The 22533-nt window shown below is 32.2% G+C and overlaps 3 protein-coding genes across 4 annotated transcripts; all 3 read left to right on the top strand.

Annotated features, from left to right (window-relative positions):
- Positions 1–925: 925 nt before the first annotated feature.
- Positions 926–7110, top strand: LOC7458216 (cation/H(+) antiporter 18). Of its 2 annotated transcripts, none has more exons than XM_002304501.4 (4): positions 926–1216; positions 2645–2873; positions 4465–5466; positions 5579–7110. In XM_002304501.4, the coding sequence occupies exons 2-4, from the start codon at positions 2670–2672 to the stop codon at positions 6791–6793; spliced, it is 2421 nt and encodes an 806-aa protein (XP_002304537.4). In that variant the 5' UTR covers positions 926–1216; positions 2645–2669; the 3' UTR covers positions 6794–7110. The 2 variants fall into 2 exon arrangements, with proteins under 2 accessions (XP_002304537.4, XP_024453415.2); XM_024597647.2 differs by having other exon boundaries at positions 927–1216; positions 2667–2873.
- Positions 7111–10588: 3478 nt separating this feature from the next.
- On the top strand, positions 10589–11507 carry LOC127903917 (disease resistance response protein 206-like). The gene has a single exon (XM_052451220.1). It carries the CDS (start codon positions 10748–10750, stop codon positions 11342–11344), a length of 597 nt encoding a protein of 198 aa, XP_052307180.1. The 5' UTR covers positions 10589–10747; the 3' UTR covers positions 11345–11507.
- Positions 11508–17501: 5994 nt separating this feature from the next.
- Positions 17502–18331, top strand: LOC7458213 (disease resistance response protein 206). The gene has a single exon (XM_052451154.1). It carries the CDS (start codon positions 17606–17608, stop codon positions 18155–18157), a length of 552 nt encoding a protein of 183 aa, XP_052307114.1. The 5' UTR covers positions 17502–17605; the 3' UTR covers positions 18158–18331.
- Positions 18332–22533: the final 4202 nt, after the last annotated feature.

Raw genomic sequence — 22533 nt, 5'->3', positions numbered from 1 at the left:
TTAATGTTATTATGAGTAATTTATAAACTATGAATATTCATCATAATTAATAAACATTCATGAATTATGAGAATTAATGTTTTGGTTTCCAGGTTCTATAAATATATGTTTTGGATGGGTGGAAAATCATATGAAATTTCTTGAGTTCTTTCATTCCTTTACTATTGTTTCTCTTAGACTTGTTCTTCTACTATTTTCTTATACTCTATAGCTTAAGTTCAATTTTTATAGTGATATATTGAGTGTAATTCCTTTAAGTTTGTTGATTTTATTTAAGAGCATACCTAAACAAGGTGTTGGAATCCCGAGAGGTTTATTGAGAAAAGTCTTTTTACAGTAAGTGAAGAACAATAAAGTCTTAAGGATAAATAATTGCTGAGAATAACAAAAAATTTAGCATGATGAAATTCCAAGAGCTTCAAGAAGCAATTGATTCACATGCTTTTACTTTAAATATTACTCCAATATATGCTTCAGGATGCATGCCGGAAGTTAGTTTTAGTCTCTTATGTATAATTTAATGCTTGTTTTTATATGCATCCTAATTTTATGTTATGATTTCAAGTTTACACGAACTTATAATCTTGCATGAATGTAAACTTAGTTTTTTAAACAACAATATTTTCTAGTAGTATTATATTAATTAAAAAAACTTATATTCATTAATGTATTAAATTAAAATATATATTTTTTAAAATTAATATAAATATTCGGTTCAGTTTACATCTACATGAAATATAATATTTTTATATATTACATGTTTGAAATTTTTTTTAAATTACCAAACTTCCTGTCAGATGAATTAAAGATCGGCACGCGGTGAGGTCAGCTCCTAGACTTCTTATGGGATCTAGGCAATTAACGTAATTATTGAGACACACGATGGCAACTATGGAATTGAGTCACGCGGTGCTATAAATAGAGACGGTGTTTTCTCTTCTACAGCATCGCGCACTCTTCATTTACCTCTCCTCCTGGAACGTTCATCCACGTACTAACACACAGATCTCCATAATTTGTGTGTTGTGGTATTTTTTTTCTTTCTGATTCTTGAATTTTCTCGAGAAACAAACAGAACCAAACTGTGTTTTATCTTTTTTCCTTTGTGAATCTCGATTTTTCTGGAGAAACAAAATAGACCCAAATGAAGAGCTGAGGACAGAACTGCACTTACTGTATACCACAAGTATTCTTGCATATAAAGCTGAATATTCAGGTGATTCTCGATCCGTCTCTTTTATCGATGATAAAAAAGTCAAAATCCTTGAGTGTCTCTTTTTATTCTTTCTTATTTTCAACAATAATTTAAAGTTTTTTGCATTTTTTTCTGTGTGCAAATTCTCTCTGAGCTTTTGAGTTAATTTGTTTCTCTCTGTGAAAAACTAAAAAAATCAGAAGAGAGAGGATTTGCCATTGTTTCTCTACGTTTGTGTTATGATACGCACGTATATACAAATGGTTTTATTTTTTATTTTTTTTCTAAGTTGCAATTTTAAATTATCCATAATCTAATATTTGTGGTTTACAATTAAACCGGTTTACCCTCCCTCTTTCACCGTCGTCCCGGTTAAAGAGTTCTAGAACATCCGATACCAGACCTTATTCTGTGCTCCACCTCCGTTTTGTTATTTCTTTTTTTTTTAAGGCAGTTTAGTTCCACAATAGGATAGTTGTACTTCATTATTACATTCTTCTAGACTTTGAACCTCGAGAGCCCGTAGGCTGTGTCCAGCGTTGGAAATGAATTGAAATATTTTTTTATTTTTAAAAATTTATTTTTAATATTAGAATATTAAAATGATTTAAAAAATTAATTTAAAATAAAAAATTTTAAATTTATTTGAAAATGTTCTTAAGAAGCAAAAACAACTTTTTATACAATCATATCAGTTTACAATATTCAAATATTATTTCGAGTCAAGTAGTTGCCTTTTACTTTGTAAGAAAAAAAGTCAATTTCGACAATACAGAAAGTTTTTTTGGTAATGTATAACTTTTCTTTCTATACCACAAAGATCTCAGTATTCATGACTATCGAACTAATTTCAGCCATACAGTAGTTTCATTGCCGTGTTCGTAGGATTTACTTTATGTTTTTAGGGAACATCCCCATCCTTTGCCATAAAAATAAAATAAAAATAAAAAACCGGGTGGCGCCCACCTGAGATTCCTTTCCTTTTTCTTTTTCTTTTTCTTTTTATTGACAGGTGTCCCTGTCGCTTTTTAACAGTAACTCGTAATAAATTCATGTATTTTCTTAGAACTTATTGTAATAACTTGAAAATATCACCATATCAAATAATAGTTATTTAATGTGATTTACTCTTATTTTTTGTTTAAGATCTTGGTTTTTATTTTTGTTAACGTAATACAACAATAAATAGAGTGTAATAATATATTCAAACAATGCTTAATGTATAATTTGAAGTCTTAATAAAAGGCGATAGCATCTCTGCTAGTTAAGGCAATCCTGAGTGGTTTCAAAAAGGATTGTGAAAATATGCACTGTATGTAATATGCTTACCATGTTTTACTTTGCTATGGACAGTCAACCGTCATTAATCATTATTAATATATACCAACACAAACCGTGTTACTAAAATCTCGTGGGGTGAGAACCCCAATTTCCTGGCGGTGAATTCAGTGTTTTATTTGGTGATATACAGATAATGGCGGCCTTGAATGCCACCGGAACGTTGTCATGTCCTAAACCAATGAAAGCTACATCTAATGGTGTGTTTCAAGGAGATAATCCTCTTGACTATGCATTGCCTCTGGCTATCCTCCAAATATGTCTTGTTGTCTTGCTCACTCGTATTCTAGCTTTTCTTCTAAGGCCTTTACGCCAGCCGCGTGTAATCGCCGAGATTGTTGTAAGTTGCTATCTCCTTTTTAATATAGACTCTTTTTCAATGTTTTCATTTTAGGTGGCTGCAAATTTGATCTTGACCAAGTCTAAGTCAATAATGTTGCATATTTTATTGGCTCAATGACTTTTTTGCATCAACAGGGATTCTAAGGGTTGTTTTTGTAGCTGAAGCTGTTTCAAAGTGTTTTTTAAAATGAATTTTAGATCTTTTTCAATGGTTTTGATATACCGATATCATAAATTAAAAAAAAATATTTGAAAAAAAGCATACGCGACTCGGATATTTTTCTTGCGAAATTAGATAAATACATACACAACTTGTATGATTCATTAACGGATAAATATAAAATTCTTTTGTCTTCGAGTCATGTTCTTATTATTTTTTTAATGGCTAGAGGTATCCTCAAACAGCTTTCACAAATCATATTCCTGTTAATTTAAGAATATAGAAAAAAAAGATTGACTGGGTGTTCTTTTTTCATGGTGTTTGATGGTATATTCTTTGGAATAATTGGCTAAATATATAAAATTCCCAAGTGGGGAATAATAATTTGTGCATAGGTTTTGAGGATTTTCGCATGGTTAATATAACATATATTGTGGTGTATCATGATTTGATTTCTGTTTACTGTAGTAGTTGGTAAAGCTTATGGATCCAGCTCCAGCTGTTTTAGTTATTTTAAAACATGTGCAAGGCGAAGAATTTTCATCCTGGTCTCTACTTGATAAGACAATTGATTTAAATTTAAGAATTTCATAACCTGAAAAGAGAGAAAAAATTGGACATTAAAGTTATTTTGAAAATAAAATTTTCCATAATTGTTGTTAAGAAAACTAGAAATCTACATGCAACCACGTAGTGATCCTTGTGACAATTGATTTCAAGCTTGAGCGTGTACAGTTAATGTTAAAGTCTGTGTGACAGGGAAGGACTAAGAGAAAATTCAATTTGTGATGAACTTCTTAAAAATGGCCGCTTTTTGTATCTATTACATAAAGGATCTGATAGACAACAACCTGTAGCAGAGTTTGACATTTGCCTCAGCAGTTAATTATGAAATGGAGTCTTTCTGAATGCATGTATAGTAATTTTTGTTGCCTCTTGTTGATTGATGCATTAGATCGGTAGATGTTAAAACTATCTAGTGCGTGGTTTCAGAAACTCTTCGCATCATCTTCTGGTTCCCTGAGCAATCTACTAGTAGCAGAAGTATTAGCTGTCTTAATGAAATGAACGTGTATTTAGCCAAGAACCATAATTTTTCTAGCCTAACCTTGTTAAATCAATTGAAAAGCTGAATCAATTGGATTAATAGATGTCTGGAGATTTCACTTCCACAGCTTAAATTGGAAAATAGTAGCTTTATATGATTCATCATCACTTTCTAGAACAGGTTCAGGCGTCCTATTTTCGTATTGTTTTGCTAAATTTTTTGGATGGTTGTTACTGCAAGGGATGCAGCAAAAGAAATTCTCAATGAGACTATTAACGGTTATTTTTCGTATTGTATCTGTACTCTCATGCATTAAAAGTCTAATCATAGTTAATGTACATAAAAAAGTAAGATTTGTAATTGAAATTTTTTTTTTGAAAGGGAGGGATACTACTCGGTCCATCAGCTCTGGGTCGAAACAAGCATTATCTGGATAAAGTTTTCCCAGCAAAAAGCCTCCCGGTGTTGGATACTTTAGCAAATCTTGGTCTGCTTTTCTTCCTGTTCTTGATAGGCCTTGAGTTGGACCTGAAGTCCCTTCGTCGGACAGGAAAAAAAGCTTTAGGCATTGCTGCTGCGGGGATTGGCTTACCCTTTTTATTAGGAATTGGAACATCATTTGCCCTCCGTGGAACTATCAGCAAAGGAGCAGATAAAGCTCCATTCCTTGTCTTCATGGGGGTGGCCCTTTCTATCACTGCTTTCCCTGTCTTGGCTCGTATTTTGGCCGAACTTAAGCTTTTAACAACTGATGTTGGTCGAATGGCAATGTCAGCAGCAGCAGTCAATGATGTGGCTGCATGGATACTTCTTGCTCTTGCTATTGCCCTGTCTGGAACTGGCCATTCTGCCCTTGTATCTTTATGGGTATTTTTGTGTGGGTCAGGATTTGTTCTTTGTTGCGTATTCATTATCCCTCCTATCTTTAAATGGATGGCAAATCGCTGCCCTGAAGGTGAGCCAGTGGATGAAATATATGTATGTGCTACTTTAACTGCTGTTTTAGCTGCTGGATTTGTCACCGATTCAATTGGAATACATGCTCTCTTTGGTGCATTTGTTGTTGGAGTTCTTATCCCAAAAGAAGGAGCATTTGCTGGTGCTCTTGTTGAAAAAGTTGAAGATATTGTATCTGGTCTCTTTCTCCCATTGTACTTTGTCTCAAGCGGATTAAAGACCAATGTAGCCACAATTCAAGGGCTTCAGTCCTGGGGTTTACTGGTTTTGGTCATAACTACAGCCTGTTTTGGGAAAATTGTTGGCACTGTAGGTGTCTCTCTTCTTTGCCGAATGCCTTTTCAGGAAGCTGTAGCTATGGGGTTCCTAATGAACACTAAAGGCCTGGTGGAGTTAATTGTCCTGAACATTGGTAAAGATAGGAAGGTAAAGTCGAATTTGTTCTTAACTAATTTTAATCCTAAAGCCTGTTTTAATATGTTTGTACTCGGTATTCTTCCGTTCAAGACTACAATCATTTGGTTGATTGGTACTGCAGGTTTTGAACGATGAAACATTTTCCATCATGGTTCTGATGGCCATTTTCACAACTTTTATCACAACACCTTTAGTTATGGCAGTATACAAGCCGGCTAAACGAGCGAGTAGGGCTGACTACAAAATCAGGAAAATTGAGAGAAATGACCCCAATACTCAGCTCAGGATTTTGGCCTGTTTCCATTCAACAAGGGACGTTCCCACAATGATTAATCTCATTGAGGCTTCGCGTGGGACTGACAGGAGGGAACGACTATGTGTCTATGCCATGCACCTCATGGAGCTCACTGAGAGGTCATCCGCAATACTTATGGTACACAAGGTGAGAAAGAATGGGCTACCGTTTTGGAATAAGTTGCAGCAGTCTGGTAATAATCAAGTAGTTGTTGCTTTTGAGGCTTTCCGGCAGCTGAGCCGTGTGTCTATAAAGCCAACAACTGCAATCTCACAAATGTATGACATGCATGAAGACATCTGTGAGAGTGCTGAACGGAAAAGGGCAGCGGCTATAATCCTCCCATTCCACAAGCACCAGAGGCTGGATGGGACGTTTGAGACAACTCGGACTGATTTTCGTTGGGTTAATATGAGGGTTCTTGAGAATGCGCGGTGCTCAGTTGGTATCTTGGTGGATCGTGGGCTTGGTGGAGGCACACATGTCCCTGCAAGCAATGTCTCCTATTCTGTAACTGTTCTATTCTTTGGGGGCCGTGATGATCGTGAAGCCCTTGCTTATGGTGCGAGAATGGCCGAGCACCCTGGTATCAGTTTATCTGTTATTCGTTTCACCGCAAGCCATGAGATTGTCGGAGAAATTGTCAGAGTTGATATAAATGACAACCACAATGTTTCGATGGAATCAACTGATGATGAATTTATAGCCGAGTTCAAGAAGAAAATTTCAAATGACAGCTCGGTCAAATATGAAGAGAGAATAGTGAACAATGCTGCGGAAACTGTGGAAGCTGCTAAGGATTTTAGTCGCTGCAATCTGTTTCTTGTTGGCCGAGTGCCTCAGGGCCCTGTAGTTGCATCTTTGAATGTAAAGGTAGAGTGTCCTGAACTGGGGCCTGTGGGACATCTTTTGATTTCTCCTGATTTCACAACTTTAGCATCAGTCTTGGTGATGCAGCAGCATGCTAGCCCAGGATCAGTAGTTGGTTCAACAAGGGTTACAGAGATGCCTGCGGAAGATTCAGAAACTCAATACAATTGAGTTGAATTGATGAAACGTGACAAAATAGAGTAAATTTGATTAAATAACTTGTACAGGGGCAAATTTGCTGGATTTGCACAAACTAAAGGACTAAGTTGGGGGAGTTTTTCCGAGAGTAGTGCATTTTTTGGAAAGCCAGGACCAAGGTTCCGTCTAGGCCTTCTTCAGTCTATCGTTAGTTCATTATATTATTCTGAAACGCCGCCAATTAATTAACAAACTACTTGGTTAAATCAGTGTATTCATACTAGCAAACTGCTATCCACGGAAATAGTTTTTTTTATATAATTTTAAGATAATTTTTTTTAATCTTTTAATATTATGTTATTTTAGAAATTGTGTTTCGTAATTTTTTTTAAATTTTGTATACTCACAATAAATGCGCTATCAAGTAGGATTTTGATTTTATTTTTATTTTTATTTTCTTGATTTCAACCTTTAATATTAGATTTGTTGGAAATAAAACTTCATAATTTTTTTTTATGAAATTATCATGTTTTCATAACTCATGTTGCGAGTTTAACAAGTTTATCTAGGTTGATTTTGTTTTTTTTTAATTGATTTTTTCTTGATTTCATCCTTTAACATTGAGAATGTTGAAAATTAAATTTTATAATCATTTTCAATTTGTTTCTATAGGGTTATCTTGATATCATGAGTTTAACAGGTTGACACGAGTAATTTTTTTTGTTCTTTTTATTATTTATTTCAATTTAGTTTTTTAACACTGGGTTGATTAAAAATTGACTTTCATAATTTTATTTTGATTTATTTTTTATAATGTTATTACGGTTTTATGATTCAGGTCATAAATTTAACAAGTTAATCAAATATATCGACATTTTAATAATAAAAAAAATCATTTAATATATCATCATATCAATATTTAAAAAATATGAATACGCATCATATTTGAGTTCATGATTATATTTTTTTATTATTAGAAACCATGTTAACTTGAACATTAAAAAGATTAATCTTACCCTAATGATATATAGTCGTCTACTACTACGAGGCAGGAATTTTAATCCACTTTTGGGTCCTTGTTTAATCCATTCATTAGTCTAATGAAGTAGTTTTAACTAATTGGGGTCAATTCTAGGCTGGTTCGGGCCTTTTTTCTTCGACCTGTCATTGTATGAGCAACCTTCCCAGTCCGCATGAAGGCCCACCCACTTTCGGCCCAATAATCATCTTTATTCACTGTTAGAAATATAGTAATTTCAGGCTTTTAGCTAATCTGGGCTTTTGCAAATGTGAAACAAACGTTCTAATTTATTTACCTGTTATTATCAAACTCGAGAATACAAAACAGTAAAATTATTTCTCGTGAATACAAAACGGTAAAATTATCTTCTTTTCTCCAGTAAAAAAGGGGAGCACAACTCAGAGCATACACCCAACGAAAGGGTGTTTTCATTATTTTAATTTTAATTTTAATTGTAATGTTTTTATACTTATGTTCCAATGCCTTGCCCATACAATAAATTCCGTATATCTACGCACACAGTATAATTAAAATAAAAAACACAGACGTGACTTCCTCTTTCTTTTTCCTCGATTACGATTTATCTTCAATAATTTCTTCCTTCAAGTCGTTTTCATTACAATACCTGAAATCTCAAGATCCATATATAATTCTTAGCTTGAATATTGCAATCGATTGTTTAGATGAGAAATTATCAATTTCGGATGATTATTTGAATTATTCGAATGTTTTCCTTGTTTTACTTGAATTTTATTTTACACCACCAATTAATTCGCATAACTCAAACTTTAAATTTCGCTAATTGTTCCTCGAAAACTTCAATTACATAATAATCATTAGGCTCAATCCAAGAAAAACGTTAACACAAGCACGTTGGTTTTGAAAAATTATAAATAAAAAAATAAATTATATAGTATTGACGCAAATATTCATTAGAAAAAGAAGAAGCATTGATATAAATTATCTGCAACCCACAAAGTGATTCCACCTTGCATGGTTTCAGATGGAAAAAAAATGCACTGACTCTCCGTACTGGTTTAATTATTGGTTTTAGAAATTACAGTTTATATTCTATAATTACCTGAAGGTGAAGTAGCTTTAGCTTTAAGCAGTAGCAGTGACTGTCCAGAACTGGGGCCTGTAGGAGGGCTGTTGGCCTCTTCTGATTTCTCAACAACAGCATCTGTTTTGGTGGTTCAACAGTACAATAGTCAAGTATCTTTGGATTTAGCTTTGCAGAATGGTAATGAGTTTCTGGGAAAAGATTCAGAATCTAACTGATGGGTTTTTAGATTGAATCTTGGTAATGTTTAGGGAGCACATAATGAATTGTAATAATCACTGTTTATCATATGACATCAAATTATGTTATACTCGAGTTTGGGATTGGTCATTAATCCATTAAACTAGTTGAAGACCTAAGGTTTGTATCCCCTATTATCTAAACAAGGGTTCGAATGGTTAGGCTAGATCTTTTTAGCCTCATGGTAATGTATTAAGAGTTGATACTTTCCAGAACTTTTCGGTGGTTCTAGTACCCTACGCTGGCTGGGAGCTGATTGAAGATTAGTCTTTTGAGGAAAGGATGAAACCCTCTGGGCTAGAAGTTGAAGTTCATCAGCACATTTTATGAAGTAGGATGGGAAGGGCAAATCCTGCAGACAAGAATCGCAAGCTACATGGGGAGAAAGTGCCCCATTTCTTCTTAGAAAGTAGAAATGATAGTTTTATGTTTGGTAATCTCTCATGTTTGCTAATTTTTATGTATAGCACACATATTTTATTGTATAAATCTTATGTTTATAAGATTAATAAAGATTGAGAGATTTTCCTGTAAATGCTATGTGCCTTTTAATTTATAGCCAATTATAGAAATCTTCCTGCATGAGCAAAACACATAATTATAAGTAAATACAGTAAAAAAAATGAGGTAAAACTTGGTCTGGTTGGGACAATACTGTCACGTTTGGCTGAATTCTAGGGTGAAAAACTTAACTCTTCGACAACTACCATCATTAAATGTCATTCATACGTTGGAAAAATACAGCAGATTAATTAAATGTTGAAATGAAAAGATTTTGAAATTTGACTTGCCAAACCTCCTTGAGACGAAGTGGGTTGGAAAATGTCATTTTCGAAGCCCCCGTGTATCATTAGTGAGTTTGACACTGATCACAATCAGCAGAATCAAACCTTTGGTGTAAAAGGAAAAGCCTTGTTTGTGCAACTACAAGAATATAGTTCCTTAAAAGTAGCCATGAAGGCTAATTTAAAAATATAATTGTTTCTTCGAAGCACGAAGCAACACTTCAGTAATTAATAATATTTAACTATTGCAAGCCCAGATAGGTAAAATGCTCATCAGCTTGTTCTTGCCTTTACGGCCACTATTGTTTAACCAAAATTCCTGTAGTTTTAGTTCCTTTTCTATACTTTTAGGACCACGAGTTCTTAGTGCTTTTATGGATGAATATTTAAGTTTCCATGGCTGCGCCGCTGACTCCAACCTCCCATTTTAAACAGGCAGAAGCAGCTAACCACATGAGTTGGAATCCAATTAGCTCAAGTGCAACCTAACCAGAACTTGGTGGGATAAGCTTCAAGACGGCAATTTCTTCACCTTTTTCTTTTCCTACATATTAAGCCGGAAACACTTGGACTAACATAAGATCGTTATCTGGCTGTCCATTTTGAAACTTCCATTAAGTAGGACCAATCATATCAAATTTTCCACGGAGGACTTCACCAGATTAAACGAATATGTCACCGTAAAATCGACAAAATCTATTAATACGACATTATAACATGACATTTCGGCTTGTGGATTTGCTTATTAACTTAACATGAACAACAAGCCATCAAATTTGATTTGACTCTCATTTTTTGACCCTGTAGGATCTAAGTTTCCCAATATAAGGACAGGAAGTATAGAGGGAACCAACAAGTTCTAGTAGTTCTGCTCTTGTATGCCCTGCTTCTTTCCTCTTGAGATCATCTCTAGAAAGAAAATGAGAACTTCGGGCTTCGTTGCTATTTTCTTCATGATATTCCTTTCTGTATCCTCAGCCTATCCAGGCTGGAAGAAGCAGTACAAACCATGCAAGCAATTAGTCCTCTACTTCCATGACATTATTTACAATGGCCAGAATGCTGCTAATGCTACAGCAGCAATTGTGGCAGCACCAGAAGGTGCTAACCTAACCATCTTAGCAGGGCAGTTCCATTTTGGCAACATTGCAGTTTTTGATGATCCCATCACTCTTGATAACAATCTTCAATCTCCACCAGTTGGTAGGGCACAAGGCATGTATATCTATGACACCAAAAACACCTTCACTGCTTGGTTAGGCTTTACATTTGTTCTTAATAGCACAAAACACCAAGGGACGATAAATTTCATTGGAGCCGACCCAATTATGGTGAAGAGTAGAGATATATCAGTAGTTGGAGGCACTGGAGATTTTTTCATGCACAGAGGAATTGCAACGATAATGACTGATTCATTTGAAGGTGATGTGTATTTCAGGCTCCGCGTCGATGTCAAATTCTATGAATGCTGGTAAAATAGAAGATAGAATATTGAGTGTTGGTGAGTTAATATTAATGTATTGATTTGTTTTGTATTCTCTGCTAGAAGTGTCCTATCAGAAGTGCAGCAAACTAAGCTTGCTGCTTGCATGACCAAATAAAAAAGTCTGAAATATAATCCTTTTACTGTTAGTAGTACTTGGTTTTTTCTTACACTTTCTAGATGAATTTCGCCATTGTTTTTCTGAGTATTCTACTAATCTACAGTGGTGCAAAAGAAAAGAAAGCTTGATTAGAAATAATTGCTTAAATGTTCCCATGGCTGTGCGGCCGCACTTCGATTGGCGCAAGGCCAAACCATTCCGCAATCTCCCATTTTAGATATAAATTGTGAATTGTGATCCGAATTTAACCTCCCATTTTAGATATAGATAGTGATTTACTCTTATTCAGAAAAGAGGCATCTATTGGTCTTCAACTCTCTATCTGTCGTCACCACAGATCACCAGTCCCTCTCTTCTTTCTCTGACTAACCACACCACCAACAAGCTTCCCTTCACTCTCTCCCCGATCTCATAACACCTATCAATACAAAAAGAAAAATAAATTGAGCCAAAGAACAAATATGGAAAATATTCCAAAATCTTTCTCCTACAAACTACAAGCACAAGGATTTTGTAGCAAAGAATAGACCCACAAATTTCTAAATCAATAAAGTAGCTTTGATAGACTCGTAAAGAACTCATTTTCCAATTTCAAAGCTAATCTCGAAAAATCCTTGATTGTATATTAAAAAGACCTATAAAAAACAGTTATCCAATTTCAAAGCTTGGCAATAATCATTCCAAGAACTCAAAATTTCCTCATAACAATCCTACTAAAGGAGTACATAAAAAAGCTTTAAGGTAAAAACTCAAGGCCAAAGGAGAGAATCATGATCATTACTACTAGTGAATAGAAAGCTTAGTTCTTTATCAGCTTTAACCTTCTCCAAGGCTTCAAACAAAGATTTATTGTGCTTTTCTGGAAACCACTAAATTCAAATATATAAATCATTTTGTTAGGAAAAATAGAAAATTAGCATGTCTCAAAGAATAAAATCATAAAACTGACAGAAAAAATGGATTTACTTTTGCAAATGAGTTTTCCTTAATATAACCCTCTGGTTGTGAAGCAAGATCACCAATCATCCATGACAAAGCAAGACAGAGAAAGAACAATTCAACCTGAGGAGAAAGTGACCTAAATTTAGGAAGAGGAAATGATATATTTTGAAGAGAGAAAAGAGATGAAGAGAGAGGGGAAAGGGAGAGGAGAAAGGAGCAGAAGGAGAATAGAAGTGAAAAAGAAAAGAATAAAGAGAAAAGGTAAAAAAAAATTAAGTTAAAAGATATTTGTTTTTTTTTGCTAAAATCTGAATTTGACATTAACCCGATACGTAAAATGCTGGGTGGATTAAGGTAATCCCCCCTCCTCTTTTAAACCAGAATTGTCCTTATTTTGACGCTGACTAATGATGATCAAATTTTTAGTATATTTATATCTATATCCATACTCAAAACTAATATATATATATATATTGATTTAAAAAATATTATATATATAAGGGTAAGTACTAAAGTACCAATGGACTTGTAAAATTGGTTTAGTTCCAATTCTCTCAACATAAAATTTAAACAAAAAAAACATTAAACCGATCCTTAAAAACCCAAGAAATTCTGTAAGATTATACAAACCGATGTTATGATGTCACTGCCGTTTTTCCGCCCAGGTGCCACTAGCAACAGTGGCCGATCTACAAGCTTATTTTACTACTAATGATTTTCAAGATAATTTTCTTTTTAGGCAAATCCCACAATAATATGGTCTTTCTAGCGAGCTATAAGCTTCTAATGTATTAATGTAATATTGTGACGAGGAACAAGTTATCAAGGGTCATGCCCGCTTCACTGGAGGATATAAGTGATCATTTGCCAAAATTCAGTGCAACTTCCCTAAAGGAAATTAATAAGAATATCCATGGGGACCCTTTACATCGGAAAGAGAGTGGGTTGTATTTTTCAACTATGTACTGCTGGTTTGGTGAGGAAATTACTTGTAAATTTAGCTTATGTTAAATAACTTTTCTTCGTTCAAGTTTGAAAATTAGCATTAAATCTTTTTATTAAAATCTTCTAATACATGAAATCGATGTGAGAAATACATTATTGATTCCATTCAAAGAAAAAAACTTGGTCTTAATTCCATTATTAATTTCATGATTCTGCCCACGTCTTAAGACACTCACGCATGCATGAACCTTGATTTCACTTGAAAACTCAAATGGCCGCTGGTGCTCCATAGCATGCCATGCTACTTCTTCAGGGATTAAACACGAATTAGGCAAACAAACTCCAAAAAATGTAAATCACATTGACTCTGAATTGGGTCTTGGTCTTCTTGTCGTTCCACGCATGATCATTCTTTCTCCATCTTAGATTTGCAACTTGAGATGCATGTAGGAAACTTTGGATGTGCATGCTTTAGCATCTTTGACCATTCCTGCCACAATCTCCATCAATCACAACGTAGCGTTTGGCTTGGAAGAAAAGGAGTTGTATTCATCACTCCGTCTAAAATCCGCCCCATGACACAATAATGTCGAAGACTTTGAAAATCAAAAAGTTAAACAAATATCATTTTAAAGTAATTGATACGGCAACTTACCCATGTGAATTAATTAAGTACTGTAGTTTTTACTTCACCAATCCGTTCATTTCATGCTGTGGTAATTTACCTACCATTCTATTATTATTATTATTATTATCATGAATTGACTTTTGAGGTGAGCCTTATTTTACAAGCTTGCTGATGTGATATATCGAAGAATTAATTCAATAACTAATAATCAATTCAATGATAAATTACGCGCAAATGATTGTCATACTTGGATGCTGCTAGCATCAAGCCAAGGTAGCGCACACGATTAATCACGCCAATTTTTCGTGCCATTGTGTTAATTATAGCTTGATAGTGTAATATTCAAAACTAACTAGCGGTCGGAAATTGAACCTGGCTAAGACAGCCTAGGATCATGTCTTCCTCCAAGTCTTTACCGACTAGAATCTTAGTTGGTACCGAAATTGCATTTCAAGGGATTCGGTGGTGGCACAATCAAAACTATGTTATTAAATTAACAGAAGCAAAGTACTATTGGAATTGCTAGTACGTCCTCTTGTTGGAAAGAGCTCACCTACCATCCATGGAATGACCAAACAAATTGCCCAACTTTTCTTGAATCTACCACTTGGATAAAACAAATCAACACCTACCCCCACCAATCTTCCACCAGAATTGATTATTAAACACATAAGGGCTTCATAAAATAGTCAAACATAGGACCACATTAAGTGCATATTTTCTGTTTAATAGCCACTGGTGGATGTTGATTTTGATTCAAGAACATGGCTTTGTTTTGAGCATTGAGTTTATTAATAAGCTATGCGGATTGAGTTGGCTGACACATTTCTCCTCAAGTTGATGCTGATTTTACCAAATATTATTCTCACCTGCAGAACATTATGCAGAGAGTGAGTGGATTTCTCGATTGATGTTTTTTTCACATAATTGGATAAACTATGTTATTTTTTAAAATAAGATTTGAACTATATTATTTCTTCTATTTTTTTCTATTAGGCTTCTTTTAAAAAGAAGAAAAAAAACCTCAAAGCATGCGTTTATGATAGCCTTTTTCTGTGTGGTACCGTGGACTGCCCTTCTGGCTATCAAACCTACACTGTCACCATGGTTTTCTTAATTATTTATCACATACCTCATTTTATCCATCAAGTAAAAAAAAAACACGGCACCAGAAAATCCATGATACTTCAGAGAATATTTTTTTAAAATGTTTTTTATTTAAAAAATATTTTTTAATTTTTAATTTTTTTATATCAACACATCAAAAAAATATTAAAAAAACTATTTTAAAAAAATTTAAATATATATAAAAAAACATTAAAACTCACTTTCAAACACTCCTTAACCATGCGATCCAACCACAGCACCCAGCCTATACATATGAATTGTTTTTAAGTAAAGCTTCCCAGCTTTTGCGAGTAAAATCTATTCATTAACATAAACATTTTTTGTACTTTTTTTAAAAAAAGACCTTTTCTAATATTTTTATTGAGCACGAATATAAGTTTTTCATAAAAAAAATATAATAAAATTACAACTTATTTTTCATAAAAAATTTAAAACCATAATTTATAATTATTATTTTAATATTTTATATTTTTTAATAGAATATTAATTTTATTTCATTCAAATTAATAATTATGATGAAAAAATAAAAACTCAAATCATGCCGTTATATAACCTTTTTCTATGAAGTACTGTGGACTGCCCTTGGCTATCAAACCTAAAACCTAAATTATCATCATTGCTATCTTAATTATTTATCACGTGCCCGATTTTATCCAACAAGTCAAAAAAACACGGCACCTGAAATTTAAATTTATTTTTTAAAATTTATTTTTAATATAGCATATAAAAATAATATGAAAATAATAAAAAAATAATAAAATAATAAAAAATAAATTAAAACTTGCTTACAAACACTCCCTCCAGCTCATGTGATCCAACCATGGCCCCCAGCCTAAACACGTGAATTGTTTTAAAGTACAGCTTCCCATCTTTTACAAGAGTAAAATCTATTCATTAACATAAACTCTTTTTTTTTTTAATTTCTAGATTTTTTTATTAAAAAAATCCTTTCTAATATTTTTATTGAGAATGAATACGATTTTTTAATAAAAAAATATATTAAGATTATAACTTATTTTTCATAAAAAAATTAAAACTATAATTTAAAAGTTATTTTAATATTTTATATTTGTGATAATCTAATTATAGAATATTAATTTTATTTCATTCAAATTAAAAATTATCATGAAAAAATTTATATTGTTAATTGAAAAAAAAGAAAATCTTTATGTTAATTGAAAAATAAGATTTATAATATTAACTAAATATGAAAATAATTTTAGTATTTTACATTGCTAAAAGGTGTTTGTATATATAAAAAAGTTCATTTCTCATATTGTTTCATCATTTTAAAAACATTAAAAAAGTTGGAAAGAAAAACTAAGTAGAATCTATAAAATATATTTTATAAACTCGGTCCAAATATAAAAACTTGAAAAGCTAGTTTTTTAGTCTTTTCATGAGAAGAAATATTTCATTTGAACAAAAATAATCTTGATTTTGATTTTTCTGACTTCATCTTCCAAAAAATTAAAGTATTACTTTGTTTATGAAAAATCCTTAAATATTTGTACAAATTGTGACCGGATTACATATGCTATTTTTGTCGATTATCAGTAGCTAAGAGCAAAAAAAAAAACTTCTAAAGAAGGAATCTGGTTTCTTTATTATAGTCGGTGAAGATTCTTTTATTGGTTTGCAAGTCATGATTTTTCCCAGGCTGCTTGCTCGATTAATTAATTAATTAATTAGCTGTAAAATGAATGATAGTCTTGATTGATGGTTATGCCCACCTTCCCACTATGCAAGTGTTGTGTCCTCTTTAACCTGTTAGAGGGACAGAGGAATAAGCTGAACATGTCTTTTAGTAATGCTCAAACATTCCAAGCCAATTACTGGGATTTACAAGAGAGGCAATCCATTTTCTACCTTAGTTCAATCGAAGCTAATTTGAGTACGAGAATCTTAAAATTAATGAACTACCGACGGTACGTAATCGAAGAATCCTGAAGTACCTTCGAGTAGAAGGTGGATAGCCACCTCCCTCCTGTGGAATCGACGAAGTTCTAAATTCAATACTATTTATTATTTAACAAGATAATTTGATCACTGTGAGCGAAATGTATGATTATTCATGCCCTTTGATTTTCTATAGCCATCTCATTCAACTTGCAATGTCAATGTTGTTGCCTTCCTGGGCCATGGTGGTAATGGAAGTGAGTGTCCAGGAGAAAAATCTTCGGAATTTCTTTTTCTTATTTTGATAAAAATGATGTGTAGTAGGTAGCAAAGTACTGTATAGACAAATCCATTTCATATAATTAAAAATAAAAATAAAAATAAAATTCAACTGACCGTATATTAACAAAATTCGATTGGCCCTCGTTTTTCAATTGACCAGCTTCCTCGAAAGATCCAAAATGTTGCCCTTATATAAGGAGATGAAGCATAGAGCTAAGTACTCACTACTAGCTCAATCATCCAAATCTTTTTCTTTGCTCTTGGTGCTTCATTTGCCTCTAGATTGTCACTAGCAAAAACAAATAAAAATGAGAGCAAGCTGTATTCTTCTTTGTTTCTTTATGTTTCTTGCTGTATCTTCAGCCTACCCAGGCAAGAAGAAGCAGTACAAACCATGCAAGGAGTTTGTCCTCTACTTCCATGACATTCTTTACAACGGCAAGAATGCTGCCAATGCAACATCGGCAATTGTGGCAGCACCGGAAGGGGCTAACTTAACCATCTTAGCAGGGCAGAACCATTTTGGCAACATTATAGTTTTCGATGATCCCATTACCCTTGACAACAATCTTCATTCACCACCAGTTGGTAGGGCGCAAGGCATGTATATCTATGATACCAAGAACACCTTCACTTCTTGGCTCAGCTTTACATTTGCTCTTAATAGCACACAACACCAAGGGACCATAAGTTTCATTGGAGCCGACCCAATTTTGGTGAAGAGTAGAGATATATCTGTAGTTGGAGGCACTGGGGATTTTTTTATGCACAGGGGAATTGCAACTATAGGCACTGATGCATTTGAAGGTGATGTGTATTTCAGACTCCACGTTGATATCAAATTCTATGAATGTTGGTAAAGAGCAACACATGTATGCTTTATTAAAGATGGAGTTAATTATTGAGTGGAAACTTGGGGTATGCGCTCGTTGTAGTCTTTATTAAAGATGGAGTTAATTATTGAGTGGAAACTTGGGGTATGCGCTCGTTGTAGTCCCTTTTCATCGAATAAAACATCATATATTTAAGTGTTATCCTTGCGTTTTTTTACTTAATTTCATCTTCACTGCTTCGTAGCGCTGAGGCACTCAATGGCTCTTCATGTTGAAAGAGGGAAACAAAAACCATTAAGCTCAAAAAAGATGAATAGTTGGAACTTAAATTTCATACCCTCGTTTTGTTTAATTAAGAGGCTTTTCATCGAGGGAAACAATTAGAGAGTAATATAAAAACCATTTATGAATTAATTTAAGCTACATTGGTGCACTTAACTTTTTCAAGTATGAGATTATAAAGTCAAGAGAAGGAACTTTCCAGCTTTAAAAGCCGTCAAGTTCTCATCCAACATTTGGTAGACAAAAATTTGAGTCGGAGTCCTCTATGGACCACCCTTAATTAAACACTTTGTTCATTTGTCAAAGCCACCGGTACGATAGCTAGAGTCAATCTCTAAACTAAATACATATTTTTACTTGTTATTTCAACTTGGTATTTGAGTTTGGATTTAAATTGTTTTGATGGGTCATGTCTTAAAAGAAAAATCAGTCACAGCAAATTATATATATCCGGACCATATAATACAATCATTTAATATAAGATCGTGGTCAAACAACTAAATAAAATCCAAAAAATAGGGTCTGATTTTAAACCATTTCATCATAGGTTATTTAGAAAATAATAAGTATATTTATTTAGTTTTGTGATTTATAAAATGAGATGTAATTATGAAAGATAGGGTCTAATAATAGACCATACCATCTTTAGTCAATTATTAACTAATAGAGCCAATTAATACAAAAATACTATTTTTATTTATTTAATCTTGTTTTTTAATCATTAAGTATTTGTCTACTCAATTCATTAATTCAAATACACATGAATAACAAAAATATTACATCAATAAAGAAATGGAGTTATGACTAAGAAATATTGTTTTACTCCTGAATTTAAATAATTTGAATTCTTTCGAATATTGATTTTAATTGGCTTAAGTTTTTGTTTTAAAAAACCATCTTGCTAATAAAAAGACATGTTTTTATCAGACAAAAAATAAATACATAAGTAAGAATAGAGAATCTTAACTATTTTTTTTTCATAATTCAAATTATTTAAATTCTTACATATATTTATTTTAAGTCCTATATATAAAATTGAATAAGAATATGTTTTGAAAATTGATTCGCAGATATTCTAGGTAGTAGAAGTTTATTTTTTGTGTCCGCAGATTTACAAGGGAATCATACTTTTAAAATGGCTTAGAAGTATGACTCGGCGCAAACTCAAGCCAGTTGAATTTTTTTTATATTTTTTTTGGAAATGGTCTCTTTTAAAATTAAAATTCCTACTCCATGTATGAATACTGACTTTTGGTGACCTGCGAAATATATTAGAACTCGGCTTATATGGATTTTAATTAAATTATTTATAGTACTTTTATTACTAAAGAAAACTATATATTATTTTGATTAATGTTTAAAAAAATTAATTTTGAAGTAATTCATTTAGTTTCTTAAATAAAATGCTTATTTTTCTAAAAACAAATCTTTAGTTTAAGTTATCTACTTTACTAGTAATTTTAATTTAAATAATTTTACTAATAGTACAGAAATAACAGTTCATTATCAAACAATTTAATATGTTATTTTTGTTTTTTTTTTTATTATCAAACATAGAGGTGGTCAAGAAAGAGGAAGGAGTATAAGCATCTATAATGAAAGATTTTCACATAAAAAATTTAGAGATGATTAGTCTTTTAATTCTTAAAAAAAAGAAAAGGAAATAGGATATGATATAATAATACTTAAACCTTTTATAAACCAAAGTCAATGGACAAATAAAAAATAGAATGCTTCAACTATCATAGATATAGGTATGGACATTACAAATCAAAATGTCAAATTAATTTGAATAGAAATGGCAGTGAAAAATCTAGTTTTAGAGAAAAGAAAGATGAAATGTCTTTATTAATGATTTGTCAAATGAACAAGAGAAATCATCAAAATTTATAGTACCTAGACACTAGTTGTAGCAATCATATAAGTGAAGATAAGTCAATCTTTCCTCATTTAGATAAATCTTATCAAGATTTATAAAGTTTGGTAATGAGTTAAGCTTTTGTTATGAAAAAAGGAATTATAGCAATTCAAACCAAGAAGAATTTTGTTTATATTATCTATCACTGCCCGACATAAATCAGGATCTCCAAAATTAAAGGGGAAATTGAAAAAACATAATAATCAAAGAAAACTAGAAATCCTAAATTATGCACTAGTTCTAAAGATTCAAGTAAATGATTAATTATACATAAGGGAAGATAGACATCACCCTTATCACATTCTTTTAAACAAAAAGTCACAATTACTATGTGTTTTCTTTTAAATTCATTTTCATGCCATCAATTATCCTAATTGTTTCTTAAGCTTTATTTACAACAAATTCATTCTTGGTTCCTAAAAATAGAAGACACGTCAACTAGGCTATTCACAAAAAAGTTAACGTCCATCTCTAAAAATAGGAGACTTATAGATTAGGATATCCACGAAAAATATGAATTTCATCCCTAAAACAAAGAGACTTGTCAATTAGGGCATTCAAGAAATTTGACGTTCATCCCTAAAATAGAAGTCTCATTGATTATATCATTTTAAAAATTCAATGTCCATATCTAAAAATAGAAGAGTTGTCAATTAAGTTTTTCGTGAAAAAATTAACATCTATGTCTAAAATAAAAGACTTTTCGATTGAAGAAAACATTTATAATTATAAGCATCTCTTTTCTCTAATTATTAAGCTCAAGTCATTTTCTATCTCAAAAGAAAGAAGAAATATAGAAAAAATGAGGGTATTTTGGTTACAAGTATACAACCAATTTATCTATTTGCTTATTTTACACTTTAGGATACCGAAATTGAATTTTATTTTACAAATCAAGTCTCTAAACTGTGCTGAAATGTTTACCAAAACCCTAGCTGTGCCACGTTACAACATCACTATATCTCTAGGATTTCGTCAATGGATCGTTAGGCAATACTTCATGCTATAAGGATCTCTACAACATCGCGCGAGCAACTTACCAGTAATCTCTCAAACTGTGAGGAACAGATTATTTTGTTTTATTAAACTACAGGGATTAAATTACAATTTACGAGGAAAGAGTTGAGTCACCAAATTTGAGGGAAGTAGATAAGATAGAGATAATGTGGTAACCTGACAAGTAAAAATTGGCCGTGAAGACTGCGAGTGTTACATCAAGCAAACTCCCTCTCTCTCTCCCTAAACTGAACTTTAAAACTCAGCTTTTCTCTGAAGGCTAAAAAAGTGAAAAATGATGGTGGTGATTTTGCTTACTGAAGGTCCACCGTCCACCTAGAAGGGGGACTCAACCCCTCAATCTTCGTGGATAAAGTTAAGCTACTTGCAAGTTGCAACGTTTATCCTTAAAGGACATGATTAACGACAACCATCCTTTAATGAAACTTCAAAATTGCTTTTTAAGTATCATAGACTGTTTGGGAATGCATTTGAAATTATATATTTTTTTAATTTGAATTTTTTTGTTTTAAGATTTTAGATTATTTTGATGTATTAATATTAAAAAAAAATTATTTTAAAATATTTATAAATAAAAAAATAATATATTTTTGATTCACTCAGATAGCTGTCGCAAAACAAACTATAAAATAATGCAAATGTACAATGTCTGCAACGACTATTCGTGTTTGCAATTAGTGTCATTATCTGCTCGTTGTATTTTAGCAATTCTAAAGTGACGGCTGAACCATGCAGATGTGTTTTGCATTGTTATATATGACGTGGTTATTTTAAAAAATAATTTTAATTATGATTTTAAAAAAATAAATTTAAAAAATATATATTAGATTAAAATTAATACGAAATTGATTTTTACAAGTAAAATAAATGAAAAGCATGTCTTTATAAATAAAAAAAATTATTTTAACTTCTATAAAATCAAGATTTCAAACTCAATTTGTGTGGGGCTCAATGCAAGATGTAGAAGTTATTTGATTAACCAAGTATTTTTTTTTATTATTGGATAAAAAATAAAAGCAATCAAAATACTAAACACTTCCTGAATATCTCTAACACTTTCAAAAATTCACCTCGTAGTTATATTTTATAGACTGGATCCTTATTTAATATATTAAGTTAGGCTCGTGAGAAATACAAATCTAAAATTGGAATTAATGGACCACAGAGATTATTCATGTATCTTCTA

The sequence above is a fragment of the Populus trichocarpa genome, chromosome 3, assembly GCF_000002775.5.
Source record: "Populus trichocarpa isolate Nisqually-1 chromosome 3, P.trichocarpa_v4.1, whole genome shotgun sequence".
NCBI lineage: Eukaryota > Viridiplantae > Streptophyta > Magnoliopsida > Malpighiales > Salicaceae > Populus > Populus trichocarpa.
The sequence above is the reverse complement of the archived record's forward strand: the minus strand, read 5'-3'. Positions and strand labels throughout refer to the sequence as shown.

Coding starts and splice junctions, on each gene's coding strand:
- LOC7458216 (XM_002304501.4), top strand. CDS start 2,670: ATGGCGGCCTTGAATGCCACCGGAACGTTGTCATGTCCTAAACCAATG. Junction 2,874..4,464: donor GTGTAATCGCCGAGATTGTT/GTAAGTTGCTAT, acceptor TTTTTTTGAAAG/GGAGGGATACTACTCGGTCC. Junction 5,467..5,578: donor ACATTGGTAAAGATAGGAAG/GTAAAGTCGAAT, acceptor TTGGTACTGCAG/GTTTTGAACGATGAAACATT.
- LOC127903917 (XM_052451220.1), top strand. CDS start 10,748: ATGCCCTGCTTCTTTCCTCTTGAGATCATCTCTAGAAAGAAAATGAGA.
- LOC7458213 (XM_052451154.1), top strand. CDS start 17,606: ATGAGAGCAAGCTGTATTCTTCTTTGTTTCTTTATGTTTCTTGCTGTA.